The following is an 18831-nucleotide window of genomic DNA, read 5'->3' as shown; positions in this document are numbered from 1 at the left end:
ACCCATATCCTTAGTTCGTTTCTCTTGGAATTTTCACAACAGTCTTGATGCATGTGATAAAAATATACTTAATGTCAGTTGTGGTGGTATCAGTATTTTTAAAAGTAAAGATTTTACATTTTGCTTTCTAAGTGTACTTGTACAAATACACATGTAAACAAATAAGAAATAAAGATACCTAAATTAAAATAACCGTGTTTGTGATGCTTAAATTTGGCGTACTGTCTTGGCACACACTTAACCCTGGGCGAGGAAATTAGGCTCTTTTTGAATTGTAGTATTTTCATGAAGATAGTCACATGCATTTTCAGGACACTGTTGTATGAATTTCCAAGAAATAGTTTCCATTTTTTCAGTCATTGCTTACAGTATACCCAGAACCTTATTAGCATGCAAAACAATGCATGTTACTCAGTAATTAGTTTTGTGAAATTGATATGCATGCAAAGTAGTGAGCATTTTCATAGATGAAGTCTTTTTTGGAGCCTACTTTCCTTGCCTCCATAGTGATCCATTTTTGAGAACTGTAGTTCGTGGATCCATTGGGAGAGTAAAGTTTCTTGAAGTGACTGCAACCCTTGAAGTTAACACAATTGACTACTTCACAATAAATCAGTTAAATATGTTAACATACTTCTATGAATCAAAACTACTCCATTGCACACCTGTAAATGTGCAGCTACTATTCAGTTTATGCTCCTGAAGTCACTTCTTTGAAATTAATATAAAATTTGTGTAGTTTTAACTACACTGCCATTTACTTGCTCAAGTACACATTTTAATCACAGTTTGTGAGGAATGTGCTATTCAGAAAACGTAAGTTTTGTCCTGTGATCAGGAAATTCACTGGCTGGTATAGATGAAAGTTGGGCTGAAATGTGATTGTGGAGTATGGAAATATTGCAACATTTGAGAAACTAAGTCATTGGTTTTTATTCATAATTTATCAACTATTATCCGACCCTTTTTTAGTTTTCTGTAAAGTATATGGACAACGTAATTGGATTCAAAGCAGGAAAAGATGTAGTGAGAGGCTAGTTCATTCTGAAAAAGTTATTTTTTCTGAATTTTGTTCGAAGTTTGTATAGTAACATTTTCCCACTGTGATTAAAGATTGAATGGGTTTACAAGAACAGTTGTAGTTTGTACCACCCCTTTCATGTTCACTTAAGGCTTATGCTGTAGTGTAGAACTGTCAGAATGGCTTTGTATATTTCAGAGGAGTGATTTTGTTTATCCAGTGGAAGATGCTATCATTTAAACGAAACAGTTATTATAGTGTCTCCGAACTGCATAATATGGCTAACTGCATTAAAGTAAGTGCAGACAAAGCAGTGTGACTCAATAGATCAGTGTTACTGATACTCACCTTCTATAACCGAACACCAAGGCAAGCTTAGACTTTTAGAATAACTACTAAGTTGCTATTAAAATATACATCTGACAAATGTTTGAAAGCTCGGCTCTTTTGTGAATTAGGTAATGTTATATTGCTAATTGAATTAATGGTAAGGTGCTCTTGTTTACTTTGATAATTTCTGATTTTTTTGTCCAGTATGTTCACTGTTCAGAAGGAAGTCCCATTGCCTTATAATATACAAAGATGGGAAAAAATTGCAACACCAAGAAGTTGTGTGACATAAATGAAACTTGGCATTTTTCTACATCTGAAAAATGTCTATTCTTATTTGATGAGTGACGTAAGAAAGGTGGTGGTAGTGCCACTTTGAGGATGTAAATAGTTTGCTTTAAATATATACTGTAATGGTCATGAGTGTCAGTTACCTTTGAGATTGGACATGGTGGGTTGGTTAGTCAAGAATGCCTTTGATGGCAGACTCCATAAACAGTCAGTCTGAACGAGGCCACATAAGAGTGCTACGAGAAGCTGGATGATCCTGTGATATTGTAGAGAGAACTGGCTGCAGCGATCACGAGAATGTACGGTTGCAAGAAGACTGGGCTGCAGACAGCCATGTGGCACCAGAGGCAAGACCATTGTTTGGCATATGGTTCTGGTGCATGATACTGCATCTGCAATGGCAATTTCAGCAGCAGTTGGCATCAGTGACACAACGAATTGTTACAAACCAGTTACTTCAAGGACAGCTCCGAGGTAGACATCCTGTAGCGTGCATTTGACTGGATCCAAACCACTACCATTTGCGACTTACAAGGGGAGGCCGCCAATTGTGAAATTCAGATTCGATTCATACTGTGCATAATAAAAGCTCATGGCCAGAGGTGTAATATATATATAATTCCCAGCAATCAGGTGCAACAATTATGCATATAATAAGTTGTTGAAAGTCGTTTGTCGTGGAAAAACTGGCGACTTCGAACATCATTGTTTCCCGCAAACAAAGTTGTATTTCACAAATGTTGTTAATTATCTTCATAATGTTATCCACGTATAGTTAACGGAAGACGTAGAAACGATATTCCGAAACGAATACGTATAGCGTAAGTCAGATGTTCGAATTAGAATAGAGACACCACGAACACAAATTTACTGTGGCAGGTATGAAATATAAACTCCGTTACTCGCTCGTTACACTTGGACAGATGTTGAATGGGCCAAAACGAGCCGCCGCATAACAGCGTAGTTGCATGCTACCTTCGAAAGAAGGTAGATGCGGTCCCTAGCGCAACTTATAACATCGTCGAAACCAGTGCGGACGGCAGAGCTTTGGTACACCCTGTTTAAAAAAAGGGAAAAATGGAGGCGGTACAATTGGAGACCGATCAGCCTTCACCAACATGCATAAGCAATTCTTTAATAGTGTGTGTGTGTGTGTGTGTGTGTGTGTGTGTGTGTGTGTGTGTGTATTATAATGGAGGGAAACATTCCACGTAGGAAAAATATATCTAAAAACAAAAATGATGTGACTTACCAAATGAAAGTGCTGGCAGGTCGACAGACACACAAACATACACACAAAATTCAAGCTTTCGCAACAAACTGTTGCCTCGTCAGGAAAGAGGGAAGGAGAGGTAAAGACAAAAGAAAGTGGGTTTTAAGGGAGAGGGTAAGGAGTCATTCCAATCCCGAGAGTGGAAAGACTTACCTTAGGGGGAAAAAGGACGGGTTTACACTTGCGCACACACACATATCCATCCACACATATACAGACACAAGCAGACATATTTAAAGACCTTTCCGCTCCCGGGATTGGAATGACTCCTTACCCTCTCCCTTAAAACCCACTTCCTTTCGTCTTTCCCTCTCCTTCCCTCTTTCCTGATGAGATAAGTTTGTTGCGAAAGCTTGAATTTTGTGTGTATGTTTGTTTGTGTGTCTATCGACGTGCCAGCGCTTTCGTTTGGTAAGTCACATCTTTGTTTATATATATATATATATATATATATATATATATATATATGAATTACAAAAAACTAATAATACAAAAAAAGTTGCTTCGCGCAAGATTCGATCCGGCGACCTTTGGATTACGAACCCGAGCGCTTACCGCTGCGCCACGGCGCTGTAGAAAATTATTAATCGTAGAGAGTATTTCACCGCAACGGTTTCTTTTAACTGTCTATTTTCTCGACAACGGCTGAGAAGTGCATCTTGGTGCTTTGCCACATTACACCTTTGGCCATGAGCTTTTATTATGCGCAGTATGAATCGAATCTGAATTTCACAATTGGCGGCCTCCCCTTGTTAGTGATGTAAAGTGAGAAGTCATTGGAGAACAGGGTGGAGGTCTATTGTATCTTCTGACGGCAGCTGGTTCAGCTTTGGTGCCAATGATGGTTGTCTTGGTTAGCAAGAGGTCAGTTGAGTGTCTGCAACCAATCTACCTGTGTAATGGCACTCTCCCACACACCCTGACTGCAAATTTGTACGTCAATCTGGTGATTTCTCCTGTTGTGCTGTCACTCATGAACAGCATTCCAGGGGGTGTTTCTGAACAGGATAATGCTCACCTCCTATCACTGTTGTAACCAAACATGCTCGAGAGTGAGTCGACATGTTACTTTGGTGTGTTTGATCCCCAAATCTGTCTCCAGTAAGACACCCCCAGTGTCATCCACAAGCAGCATTAACCATCCCTGCATTGGCCAACTTCTTAAGTGCAACAAATGTGGCACTCCGTCTCACAAACTGACATTCGGCACCTGTACAATTCTCTACATGCTTGCATTAAACATTGCAGCTGCTATACCAGTTATTAATGTATCAGCATTTCACATTTGCAATGGCCTATCTCGTGCTTTCGTTAACCTGTGGTCTTGCAATGTTAATCACTTAAAATGTGTTACCTAGACAGAATTTATTCTGAAAATTTCATTATGTTATTTTTTTGTGTCAATGATGATGATTGGTTTGTGGGGCACTCAACTGTGTGGTCGTCAGTGCCTGTACAAAGACCCAATTTTTTCACAGCCCAGTCTGACCACTGTCACAAATGATAATGATTACGATGATGAAGACAACACAAAACACCCAGTCCCTGGGCAGAGAAAATCCCCAACCCGGCTGGGAATTGAACCTGGGACCCATTTTTGGTTGAGATTTGTCACCCACACTCAAGTCTGGTATTAAAATAAGTCTGTATCTAGAATGCTGACAGTACAGAGAGAATCTTTAATTGTCCACCTTCAGTGTGAAAGAGATCGTCAAAACAGGTGGAATGAGAGTTGTCTTTTGTTAAAACTCGTCAAAATCACACATTACCCAATAAACATGGCTGTGAAATGCTAGATTTTCATATGATGTCTTTCAGCTGTATAATGTTCGTGAAAGCTTGCAAGTGTAAGCAGTGTATCAGTTTTCACCACTAAATTTCTTGCTTCACCATAATTTTTATTTAATGTACATTGGTGCAGCACATTCCTGGATATAACCCTCAATTTAAAACTAGTTTGTATTATTAAATGCTATGATGTGAGCTGCTATATTATTCTGGCAACTTAACTTTAATGCAAATCATAGAATTCATTTGTTTCCTGGATTAGAAATTCTGGGAAGTGTGATTGTAATTTACTTCCTAGTATCATTAGTGTATGAAGCGACAGTATCATTCATAATGTGATATGAACTTGAATTATTTTCCAAAACTCAGTGCTTAAGGTAAATAGTATAATTTTTGTCTCTTACTTTGGAAAATCTTGATGAGAAAAGCATTAATTGGTACACATGTGGTGGATTCAGTAATTTGTCAATAAGTGAGGAAAGGCAAAGTTCAGATGTTAAATACAGTTGGAATGTTAATTTGAGATAGGAAAGAAATGAAGTGGTGCTTGAGCAGTATACTAAAAATATCTTTACTAAATGCCAAAAGCTATGCACATAACATCCACAAGCCAGTATTTTCTTAAAATGCTTTCAGGGAATGAACTGACCATTTAGAACGAATGGAAGGCACAAAAATCACACTGGGGATTGGAGTTCAAAAACCCAGTCTATTGAGTGCCTGGATTAAAATTTCTGACTGAAATGTAAAGTGTGGAACATTGGGTCCATATTTTTATAAGGTGTATGTAGCAATGTGTCCAAATGTATACCACATAAAATTGGATCTGCTTACTATTTACCTCCATGAGAATGTAGCAGTATGACGGAGGTGATATGGAGGATGAAATGCAAACAGCATACCAATTTTCTATGTTAACATTGATTAAAATGAAATGCAGGCATTGACAGTTTAAAACTAGGTATTTTAAGAACATATCACTACCTCACATTTAAGGCAGTATCAGTGTCATGGTTGCAGATGTGAAGATGGGTGCAGAGGTAGAGAAATTAACAGGTGGCCTCAATTTCAAAGGTGATGAAATTTCTCGAGCATTTTCATCATATGAATTGCACAAGTCACCCTTTTTGGGACTTGGGTGCAAGTTACTGCAGAAGAGAAATACAGAATGGTTGTTGACTGGAAAATCTCACCGCATGGGAGAACGGAAGCAGTGGAGAAAAATCTTTTTGCATGTTACGCACATTTGTTTCTGCCTTGAATGCAATAGTTAAACACAGTTGAACTATTGTGCAAATGCTTGCCTGGTACAGCATCACCAAAAAAGCTATTAGCTGTTTCACTAAAACTATGGAAATAATTTATCCTCTTGACTTTGACGCCAGATGGACAAGTCATGTGATCACTTACGAAGAAACTAAGTTAAACTTGGTAGTGAGGATCAAAATGGTGGTGGTGATTTGCTTGTAACTCTGGGAGATTTTTTCATGGTTGCTTCTAGCCAGAAATAGTAATAACTTGTCACCAAATTATTCTGGAAGAAAGAAGCAAACTACGTATAGTATTCTGATGATGGACAGTATTTAAGTTTTTTTCCATTCCACACCATTTTCTTTCTGTTGTTAGTTGAAAATGACTAATTCTTCTTAAATGGACTCTAGTTGGTGATTCCAAGAGAGCATGAAGGTGAAAACCTTTTTGCTAAAATGTTTCCATTGCATGCGGAGTTTGTGATAATTTTGTGTGTGTGTGTGTGTGTGTGTGTGTGTGTGTGTGTGTGTGTGTCCGTCCGTCCTGACGCTGTTTTCAATTAATTTCCTAGTACCATTGAATTAAACACTAAATCAGAAATCTGCAAATTTGTCAGTTTTACTTTCTATTACTTCTGAAAGTATTTCACTGAAGTAAACTGGAATTCCACAGATTGACTGTACTGCTTAAGTACATCATACACTCTACCAGTAGAACGCACAGCTTTTCCTGCCCTTTCTAATGCCTGGAGGGGTGATTTTGACCCCTTCTACATAACAATGTTCCAAATTGTTTCAAAATTGTATGCAATTATCATATTTTAGTGCTTTTATTTGACACACACACACACACACACACACACACACACACACACACACAAAATTCAAGCTTTTGCAAAAACTGTTGCCTCATCAGGAAAGAGGGAAGGAGAGGGAAAGACGAAAGGATGTGGGTTTTAAGAGAGAGGGTAAGGAGTCATTCCAATCCCGGGAGCGGAAAGACTTACCTTAGGGGGGAAAAAGGACAGGTATACACGCGCGCGCGTACACACACACACACACACACACACACACACACACACACACACGTGCACACACACACACACACGCAGACATTTGTAAAGGCAAATAGTTTGGCCAGAGATCTCTGCCCAAACTCTTTGCCTTTACAAATGTAATTGCATAGAAAAATGGAACTATTCAGGTTTGCAGCAATTTTAGCTAGGTTATACCCAATTGACATTAGTATTCAGTTTCTTGTGCGTTTTCCACAAGCCTTCTTCACACATACATTACACTTGTAAATGGTTTTATTACACTTGCACAGTTTAAGAACTTGAAATGTATGGCGTTTCTGTGCCACCTCATTTTCATTCTTTTCGTAATATTCTGAGGTCCTACGAGGTGAGCGACTGTTCATGTACAGTGCGTAGTTCCTACATAAGTTGCTGAATAATTTTTTGTCCATTCATACCGTCGTAACATGAACAGAAGTTAATTATTCCATTACAAAGTAAAATAACTGAAGTTTGGGAGTGTATGAAATTACAGTATTCCAATAAAGGGATGAGTGTGACAACCCTGGGTATTACAGCTGAAACCTACAGAAAAATTATAAATTGTGTGAAATGCAGTGGTTTTCAGAACATTGAAAATAGGTAACAAATGAATAAAACTCATGACAGGAAATGTTACTCCAATCATTGTGTGAAATGTAGTTATGTGAAAACTGAAAAAGGTCATTATGAAACTGAGTGTTCTAGTGTTAAAACAATCACATAAGATAAACAAAAGTTAACAACATATCGGCTTCCATTGAGTATTAGGACTGGGTGAATGGTTGTATTCTGTGTGCGTTACACTCTAAATTATTGAAAAGGGACCTCAATAGGAAGGGTATAACCACAGGGAGTCTAAATGTAAGACCCCCTTGGAGAAGGTAGGACCTGAAAACCACTCTTCAGAGTATTCTAGATACATCAGGCCACATTGTTGTGGCACTTAAAACTTCCAAAGTGTATAAATTTGAAATAGTTTTGCAGTGACAAAGTATAAAAAATTTATATTTACATTTAAATTTATTGACACCGTGTGTATGATTCTTTATTCTGTACTAAACAGCAAAAACTGTTTCAAATTGAATAGTTTTTTTAAAGTAAATTGTGCTTGATTTTTATTGGAAATGCAAATACAATAAACTCTAAATTGTCTGCAGTAATTAGGGATTTGAAAACTGTGGATAATGGAATTCTGCAAATAACCTGCAATTAAAGTACACAGATTATTTATATAATCATAATTTAAAATTATATAATCATAATTTAATTTAATCATCATAGTGTGAAAATTTTGTACTTTAAACGAAAACAGTACAATCCAATTTTGCAAACCAATTTCCCTTTACATTACACTAATGCAGTCCATCTCGGGCAGCATTCGAGCAGCACATTGTTTGGTAAACTCATATTGTAAAAGAGATTATTACTTGTGTGCGACTGGTCCCAGGTTAATGGCAAGTTTTCAGCAGCAGGAAAAGTACAAAAATTTCATCTGGCAAACATCTATAACTGAGGAACTGCTAACTGCTTGAAACCTTTTCCTTCAGAATAATACCCTTCAAAAATTTTAAGTTTCGTAGGTATTTTGTTGCCAAGTAATGTGGGCAAAGCTGCAATGGGTAAATTGCTATTCGATTATAAAGCTTTTTGCAGGGAGGAGTAAAGGAAAAATGTTTTGAACACAACAGGCTGTTAAGATCAGTTTAAAAAAATCATAAATTCCAGTAAACTAGCTGTTCAAGTACACTGCAGTATTAACATTGAATCATGTGGAATACATTTTGTAATATATATTTACTTGCCATCATTCCTTTGCTTTTAAAACCAGACAATATTCATGTTTTGCCATGAACACCCTTCATTTCAATTCCTTTTGACTCCAGCACTTGACTAATTTTATTATTATTCCAACCGGATTGTGATTGTCGCATGGCGTTATATTGTTAGCAGTTTGCCTCTTGATCACCCATCCTACAGACTTACAGCAAAACCAAGCAGATTGTTCCTATCTACCCTGTTGCCTTATCACTCGTAGTCATACCAGCACAATTCATTGAAACTTGGAATATTGTCTTTTTTTAATGAATAATGTACGTGGTTTTGATATACTGGTGGCATGTTAATGAATCAGCAAACCAATAATTCTTACTGCACAAGAGCTTTTCATAAGTAATTACTTAAGCTTGAGTATATTTGGTCAGTGGTATCACTTGTTGTTAACAAAGAGTGAAGAAACTGAAATTGCTTTTCAAAAAAATATTTGGGTGGATGTCCCCCGCCCCCCGCACACACCACACAGTCATCACTCAGGTAGGTGGTGATGCCAGTGTTCAGTCATTCTTGAGTACACTGCCTCCACTTACTGAAGATTGTTTCTTCATATCTACTCACTGCCAGAAACCTTATTGTATTAAATTTGGTTTGGAATTACTGTACAAAAATTGGAGATTCGCTTAAATTTGTTTGTAATATATAACTGGTAAACTGGAATATTTGGCAATATACTTTGCTCAGAAATTGTGGAATTAGTCCAGTTCCTTACTGTTCTTAAAATCACGGACAGATAAGCCCATACTGTGGAGCTGCTACCACCAGTGCTGCCAACAGAAACCCGTAAAAAGTGTGTATGCACACTTGGTGGAAAATTCCTTACCTGCTCAATGTCCCTTGCTGCTTTACATGTAATCCAGCATTCGTGCCCTACAGTTAATTTAGTGTAGACCATTTGCTAACAACAAATGGCACATAAAGGAGCCATTTTTTGATCACAATAAACAGCAAAAGTACTACATTTTTTAATTGGAATTGAAAATTTTCCAAAAAATTTGTTCACACTAAGCAGAATCCCTTTCTTTTGCTAATCCTTGTTTTGCCTATTAATAGTTTCGTCTTTGCCAACAGTTTTTGTGTGGTTCATGGTTGTGATGAAATTTCTGTACATGTAATTAGCAGTTCCAAAAATTGTGGAATTTCTTTCTGCTTCAGTCTTTTGTCATTGATGGAATTTTGGTCTGTCAGGTGCCATAAAATCAAATTCTTACTATAAATGCTTATCAAAATAGTTTAAACCATTTTCTGTTTACTTCCAAAAATATGGCTGCCAATGTGCCAGTTCCTTGTGATACAATAGTTTCTTCGACCTTTTCAAGTGTTTTGTTCTGAAGGTGCATTATTGATCTCATTTTCCAGACAAAACATTGTAATCAGCTTTGTTCCTTATATGAAAAAAAATTGCAGCCTGAACTACATTAATTTTGTTTTGCCAACAAAATGTTCAGAGTAAGTGTGTATATCTTGTTCTTGGCTGCAAAGTATTTCATTATTGTCTGAGCAAAATATTTCCAAAACTATTTAACTATGAAGCTTCCATTTTAAGTGAATTTCACGCTGTTATTAGGAAACCAAGAAGTATATTCAAATGTTAATGTTTCTTTAATCAGTACCCTTAAAATATGATTGAAGCATATGTAACTGACAACATATATTTTGATACTGTGATCTGTGGACACTAAAAGCTTGTCAATGTCTTGCCTAAGCAGTACAAGGTACTCTTATTCTCACTAAGGCAGGAAGTACTAGTGTTGTGCAGGGTAACTGGAATGAAGGGATGGAGGGAAACATTGCAGACAGATCAGCAAAAGCACCAAACACCCTCCCTCCCCCCAACAAATCTTTGCTCAATCTGTCATGTCCTGTCAGATGTTATTTTGTCTGGGTAACAGCATGTCAAATGGCACTACAGACAGGGAGTTATATTTAAGTGAAGCTAACACTCTGTGGCGCACTTCTTTTGATGCTCATAAGTGTAATGGGCCCTTAATGCAGCGGGGTCAGGGATTTTCACCTGCCTTGAGATGACTGGGTGTTTGTTTTGTCCTCATCATTCATGCAAGGGGCAAGATAGGACTGAGAAAAGGCTGGTAATTTGTACGGGTGCTGATAATCGCGCAGCCGAGTGCCTCACAATCCGATAATCATCTGAAATATGCTAATCTCCTCCAGTAAGCAGCCTCACCACAATGTGGAGTTTAAGTGGCTCTCATAGAGCATCAGATTTTAACTTTTCATGATTTATTTGCCAATAAGAAGCATGTTTTTAGGCAATAGTAAGGCACTTGTTAAAAATAAATAAATAAACAAAAAGATTGAGCTTTGTTGTGTAGCGGTACTTAAAATACAGGGTGAATCAAATAGAATTGGCTGTCTAAATTCCTCAAACTAATAAACATATACAATGAATTTTGTTTCTTGATAAATTGGAAACTATCTTCCCTCTCCCCTGCGCCCCTTTGCTACCACCACCGGGTTTAATGTGCCCCCCCTCCCTCTTGAGATGCGTGTCATATGTCAGTGTGGTATTAAAATTGTTCCCATACAGTAGTGAGCATATTTTGAGTTATAGCTTCCGCAGCTGCCGTTATGCAATGCCTCAGTTCATTCGTTGTAGTTGTTTTTGTTGGTAATGGAAGCACGTAAACAGTCTTTTATAAACCCCAACAAGAAATAATCACATACAGTCAGGTCTGGTGACCTTGAAGGTCAGTAATCCTTTGATTTAAAAATCCCTGCATTTCAAGGTGCCAGTGTGGTGGTGCCCTATCCTGTTGGTAAATGAAGCCATTCCAATGAGTCTCCAGTTGTGAGAAAACAGTTCTCAAGCACATGGAGATACATGTTTCCTGTTAGTGTTCTTGGCAAAGAAAAATGGACCATACACATTTTCCTGTGAAGCTGCACAAAGAAATTTTGGAGAGTCCATCATGTTGTACAACTTTTATGTTGTTATTCCATGCCCCATATTTTCACATTGGCGGTTCACCTTTCCATTTAAATGGAATGTTGCCGTGTCACTAAAGACTAAGTGTGTAAGAAATCGGTCATCTTCCATCTTGCCAAGAATGAAATTAGACTCCGCAGCTGCACGGCGAACGGATTTCTGCAGACTCCTCGTGAAACTATAGCGGATGCTTTCAACGTCTGTGAGGCACTTGGGGGACGGCATGGCGATTTGCCTTTACACAAACAACCTGATTCTTGGAATTGTTCATGCCATTGTCTAATGCTCTTTGCTGTAAGAGGATCTACGTCATATTTAGTACGAAAGTTCTGTTGAACGGTTATTACTAACCCGCACTGCAAAACTCTTTGTCGTCCTGACACCAGTTTTGCTAGAACTGAAGTGGGCACACACTGCTGCTACCTAGCAGGAACAACACACAACTCGAGAGTTTGCTCTTTACAACAGTAGGTTGCACATGCCCATATCTCAAATAACATAATAGTTATGATTTTTTAAAATCACATGATTGTTTTTGATATACCCTGTATTTAGAAGACTGATAATATTTCAGTGCACATTGCTTTTGCTTATAAGGCCATCAAAAAGGCAAATTAAGATGAATGTATAAATTTCAGCTTACATAGCATAACTGTTGGGCTTTCAGAGGGAGAGTTGTGTGTGACTGTATGATCACTTCACGGTACACCACAGTATGTTTATTTTAAATGTAATTAAAATATGTTAACAATTCCTGAATTTTATATATTTTTGACAACTGATTTCTGCACTACGGAAATTTGAATTTGCTCCTGTACAAGTTGGCCTCATAAAATACTGCCAGGAAGTATGGCACTGGCACAGAAACTGCTGGCTTGAAGGGTTAATCCAGTGAGTCACTGTGTGGTATTTGGCAAGATGTTGGATGCATTAATAAAATAGATCAGGGAGCCTAATAAATGCACTACAGTTGAGATGAGATCATGTTTTTTATAAATTGCAATTTAGTTTGTCTAAAAAGGAAACAATGTTTTAAATATTCAGTAGGATCAGCAGTCTATTTTCCTGTACGTACTTTTTGTTCTAATTGTCAAGAGTGGGTTAATTTATTGTAATATTACTAATGTGCGTGTTCTGGTTTTACATCATTTTCTTCAGTTGCTCTGGTTGGCCAATTGACAATTCAGGGTACGATTCACATTTGGGATTAAGATAATTTTATCTCCAGAAAAAAAATATTCACAGAACACAATTTCTCTATTGCTCAACACTCACCTGGTATGTTTGCTTTTCAGTATCAGTACGGATAACATCTAAAAGATAGTCACCACAACAAATGATAAAATTCCACACTGAATATTTAGCACACAAGAGAAAATGGCAAGTAATCCTTTTGGTTTCTGTCACATAGTATACGTCATCTTTGTTTCTGTGCACCTTACCCCCACCATTTCTATTTGATTAACAGCCGTGCTGTATTAATTTTTTAGCGCTCTTAAATTTCTTAGTTAAGTTTGTGCCAGAATGTAAGATTGCAATATACTTTTCATAATATACGTAAAATGCTGGTTGGGTAGGGGGCTTGGACGACTGACAAATGACAGGAGTGTCACAGTGAGCAAACCAACAAATTCTTTTGTAGAAGACGAAGTCTCTGATGGAAAGATAACAATTACATTGTGGTCTCGTCAAATGTAAAGACACTTTAAAAGTTATTCAAATTCTTGGTTGGAAAAAAAGTAGTCACAGTACGTAGATAGGAAAACACGGATTGCAAGTTAATGTGCAGTTAAGGGAGTAATATTAACTAGTTCTTGGATACAGGGGCCAGTGTTTCTTAGATCACTTGCACGGAATTTTTCGTCCATTAAATACTCCCATAAATTTTTTGGCAAATATCACTGTTCGCTTGTAAAATGCAGTATGTTAATTCGTGCAAAACATTGTCAGGTTGAGGATGTATGTCAACTGACAAATCATCTCGGGGCATTGTTTTTGTTTCGGAATTGACACTAGTAGTAAAATGCAATAATTTTAAAAATAAAGAAGATAGAAAATGTAATTACATTAAACTTGTAAGCAGACAACTGGCTGTGAGCAACTGACAAGAGAAACTCGTCACACCCCCATCATTGGTAAAATGGCTCAGTGGGTAGCCTGTCAAAAACTGAACACAGATCAAGCATGAAAACAAGGTATTCTGAACTGTGAAAAAAGCAGCAAAATAGAAACGGTGAAAGGTGCAATTTCAAGGTGTGAAACATCAAGTGACTTGCAAGAACCATGGTGACATGGTTATATGGTCATAGTGTTGGACTACAAAATGGGAGATCTGTGTTCAAACCTCCCTCGTGCCAAATTTTTTCATTAATTTCTGAGCTGTGTGTCGGGTCATTGACATGTCTGATCTCATGTAGTCTTGACAATTGTCATACTATACACTGGTTATAGAATCTGGGTCATGTGGTAAGAATATATTACTGTTGCTAGTAAATGTGATGAATACTGAGAGCAGGTGAGATGCCACATAGACCTCTCACAGAAGTGTAAACAACAAGTAAACACACATGAACTATGTTACAATGAAGGAATTAAAGAGTAAAAACTTCTAAAATGGAATGCAAGAGATATAACATATGGTACTTGTGTAGATTGAATGTGTGGAGGTTCCTTTGTTACATATCACTGTTGTAAACAGATGTTACACCACGATAAACACACAGATTTGAAGACAGTAAACACAAGTCAGTGATCAGATGGGACAGTTCATAATTTTCTGCATGGGTGGGTGGGGGGGGGGGGGGGGGGGGTCACGAGGGTGATTGGAACCAGGATCTCCCCCTTCGGAGGCAAACACCATGACCACATAATTACTATGACACCATAGTCATTGAAAGTCAGACCATTCACTATTCCTATTTCACTTCTTTTATCTACAACTCGGTACACCTTTCTCTAGTTTCCACATGTGATATATGCTCAGTTTCTGACAGGCTGTCCAATGGGCTATTGTACCAATAAATCTGGGCGAAAGCGGGGGGGGGGGGGGGTCGCTATGGGGAGTAGTTTCCTTTGTAAGCATCTGTTTCTGAAAATGTGTGTTTTGAAATGGTTGAAATTTGAGCCATATATAAATATTTTACATATACCTAAGAGCTTATAAGGAATTGGTGAGTTTTGACCAGTTGCAGATATAATTGAGAAGGAAATTTCTTGCTGACTGGGGCGGCCAGATGATGTGAAATTTGCGTTCAGATCAGTCAAGTTATATGTACATGGATTGGAATTCTGCTTCTTGCAAAAACTTTTGTGAGAATATTTTGTATTAAGTCAAAAGACTTTTACTGTGGAGGAGGACACTGTCAGCATACATTTGTATATGTGGACTACATTGTCTTATTTTTCTCCCTACAGAATATATTCTGCTTTAGAATGTTAAGAGGAGGAGAAAGATCAAAAAGTGTTATACAAATACTGCTGGAATCTCTCCTGGGCTAAAAGATTTTTATTGCAGATCATGTAGTACAACAGAATAATTTGGCATTTGATCTGTCAGATTTCATACCAGCCCATAGCAGATATGCCCCAAGTATTAATTTACTAAAGTAACCTCGTGTTTGCATATAATTATGTAAGAATTCTTGTAGAGAAGAATTACGGGAGAACGAAAGTCTTTGAGAAACAAAAATGAAAAATTTATTTAAAATGACAGTATAAATAATGCAAGAAGTAAAATTTCAAATCATGGGAATGCAAGTTGATTGTAAACTGGAGGCAGACGCTGTGTACCATATTGTTGCCACACCAATTAGTAAGAACATTTACCGCTGCAACTGATTGAATCTACAGTTGAAAAAGAGTTGTTGCCTAATGTTTAAATAAAATATCCTTATTTTCTAGCGTTTTAACAATTCTGTCTGATCAGAAAAAGATCCTGCATAAGATCTCCAAAAGAGTTGTATTTTCTTTCATGTACATGTGATTAACATGCTGAAGCTCATGAAAAATGGTGGGTCACAAGGTGTGTGCCTCTGATTGTTAGCGTAACATATGGTGTCCTGTAACTGGTAGTCTTCTCTTTGCAAGTCTGCAAATGTTTGTCAATCTCTTTCCATTCAAGTGCAATGTGTCTGTTATTTTACATCTTTGTAATTTGATTAAAAGTGGCTATTAAAGAATGTTTAAGGGTGTATTAATGTGTAATTGCTATATTGTTAATTCATTCCGATTTTTGTTTTAACATTTTAATTTTCTTGTTTTCAGTCGTATGTTTGAAGACTTCAGTCGTGATAGCTTTGAGGAAAGAAGGTAAGTTTTCATGAATACACAAGTTTGTCTATTAATTTTTTTTTACTCCTGCGTTTATTTGCTGCCCCCATGTAAAAATAGCATGAATTCAATCCCTGCTTCACTTTTTAGTTAATGCTTAACATTTTTTTTTCTTCCAGTTCAGGCTGGCTGTGAAATAATTAGGTGTAACTGAACTCCTTGTCAGTAATGCATGCCCCATCTGGTCCCCTTTTTAGAAGAAAATTTGATGAAACAGCCTTTCCTGCAGTGTCCATAACATAGAGTTGTCTTTTGTGGGTAAATTACTCAGTTCACTGTTTCTGTACTATTATTTTCTGTTGTAGTTCATGAGTCATCATCTAACTTTGATTGGACTTGTGTAAGCTTCATATTCCTCTCCTATTTGTTTTGTTTTACTTTTTTTATACCTTGTGTAAGTACGTGTTCTGTTTCCTTTTTATCGGTAATTCTCACCTGTTCAAGATAAGTCTACAGCTAATTGTGTATTTATTTTGTATTAGACCGGGCGCGCGTGGAACGCTCTCTCCTCGCCGCTTTGCACCGTATTAAGACGCAATCATCCGCCTGTCCGTCGCCGTTATAAGCCGGTCCGTAGCGTCGAAGTCCGGTGAAATTTTTCACGCGGGAAGCCTCGGCCGGAATGAAACGGAAGACAATCGCCTGTTGTGTTGCGGCGCGGCGTGACGGTGTAACGGGCAACTCACCTTTGTTCTCTTGTTTCTTTTTGAACATGCTAGATAGATTTCAGATATTCTGTCTTGTTTGATAGATAATTATTGTTGTAGTCTGATACATCCACACCATTACTTTTAAGCATTCTTCTCTTCGTGATTTTTGAAGGAGAATTTTTGAAATAGAATTCTTCTGTTCATTTGTTCAACAAGTAGGGTGGGCACATTCTTTGCTTCACGATCATGTGCATTACGTGCTGTTGGTGTTCAGCAAAATATTATTAACCCTGTTATGAAGTCTCATTCCATAGAAAATTAAACACGGTCCATTTTTTCACTGAAAGAGAAAGTTGCACTTAGACCACATATCCCCTTTTGACACAGTTGTGTACTTACAACATTGAAAAGAAGTGTATAAGGAACCAGTTAGTCTGTACTTACAAAAGACGTTGAACACATCCGACTTAGAAAGGCTTCCCGCACGGCATGTCGGTCGGAAGCGTTCCGTGGAATTAGCGCGACAGATGTGAACAGGTATGCTGCCGGTTGTGTTCTAGATTCTTTGTAGAATATTTTGATTGGAACAAAACAGGAATCATGACATTGTTTCAGATTTCTTTCATTTCCCAGTATCTTAGTGTTACTTGTGAAAGAAAAAGATAATTGATAGATTTTATAGCTGTGTAGGCTGATAAATATATCCCAGCTTGGGCAAACTGAAGTCAGTCCAGAAGAGGACACACATTGTCATTGCTTACTAAGTGTATCTAGTGTTACAGATTAGCATTCATATAGATTATACATATTTATTAGTAAGTATCCATATTACTTTGATGTGGTTTTCTTTATCGAGGAAAAATAAAACACATGTCTCGGCATTATTTGGAAATCAGCACCTTTTTTCAGCAGCTTACAATATTTGGAATCTTTGTCGATTTAATTATGTAATCTAAGGTGTGTTAGAACCATTTGTAGCTGTTTTAATGTGTGTATGTATTGTTTTACATAAATACATTTTTTCTACAAAGTGATGTCTGATTCTTTAATATTACCCTTGTGCTCCGAAAATAATTTGAGGGACCTACTGTAATTTCAGTTTTTTTCTTCTGAACATTATTCTTGATGCTGATTAGCAACTGATGTTTATTATGTGACAAATTCAGTGGATGTTTGGTTGGCTGCAGTATGTTGCTGTCCAGTTTACAAATGGATGTCGTGCCCAATCATGGGGAACATGCTGCTTGCATGCTCATAAACTAAAGTGTTTTGTTTACACTCCCCCACCTCCTTGATATTGTTGATTTGTGAGTGAATTTGTGTTTCACTCTTACTCCTCATTTCATAGTATGGTATACAGTATATAATTTTATGTATTGGAAATGAAAGAAACACCTCCGTACAACTGAAAATTTTCAAGAGATTTTTAAAAAAAGGAAAGAAAGAAAGAAAAAGAAACCCAAACTTAGATTTTTCGCAATTTTTCTCGTTTGTTCTATAGTTCACAAAGAGTTTTGGATGATATCAAGGCTAGCACCAGTTGCTGAAGAGGATGATTATAGGTTGTTTCCCAAGGACAAGTAATAGAATGTCCACATTATAAAGTTTACCAAGTTTTGGTTATTTCATAATGAATTCTGTCTACAGTGAAATCAGTTTTGAAGAATTTTTAAAAATATTGTTGAAAGTCATCAGTGATTTCTCCAGTTTTGGAAAAGTGTTTTCTTAATGCAGTATGTCACTGTGAGTGGTTATCTAAGTGTAAGAACTCTCTCCTCGTCAGTTCATGCTGCAGCTGATATCTACTGAAGTCTACAAAACTAGTTGTATTCAGAAACACTGAGAATGTTGAAGAAAACTATTTGCACGTCTGTTGTTTACAAGTACAATTATTTCTTAGATGTTAGTGTTCTAATAGCCCCTTTAGTTCAGCTTTAATCAATAATAATTTTTGACATCTTGTATCTATTGCTGACTAGGACATATCCTCATAAATCAGTGTTTTTTTCTTTGGCATATTGCCATCCACATTAGTGTCATTTTTTAAGTAAAATGATAAAATAT

At 37.1% G+C, this 18831-nt stretch overlaps 1 protein-coding gene across 5 annotated transcripts in view; it reads left to right on the top strand.

Moving 5' to 3' along the window:
• Positions 1 to 18831, top strand: part of LOC126456889 (RNA-binding protein lark) — a 126769-nt gene that overhangs the window by 21585 nt on the left and 86353 nt on the right. For 3 of the 5 annotated variants that reach the window (XM_050092720.1, XM_050092721.1, XM_050092719.1), the window contains exon 8: positions 16052 to 16096. In XM_050092720.1, the coding sequence (XP_049948677.1) occupies positions 16052 to 16096 (45 nt within the window). Of the gene's footprint in view, positions 1 to 16051; positions 16097 to 16236; positions 16543 to 16599; positions 17798 to 18831 lie in introns of those variants that run through there. The other 2 variants (XM_050092718.1, XM_050092723.1) reach the window with 2 other exon arrangements.

This window comes from Schistocerca serialis, chromosome 2 (genome assembly GCF_023864345.2).
Source record: "Schistocerca serialis cubense isolate TAMUIC-IGC-003099 chromosome 2, iqSchSeri2.2, whole genome shotgun sequence".
In the NCBI taxonomy this organism is placed as follows: domain Eukaryota; kingdom Metazoa; phylum Arthropoda; class Insecta; order Orthoptera; family Acrididae; genus Schistocerca; species Schistocerca serialis.
The sequence above is the reverse complement of the archived record's forward strand: the minus strand, read 5'-3'. Positions and strand labels throughout refer to the sequence as shown.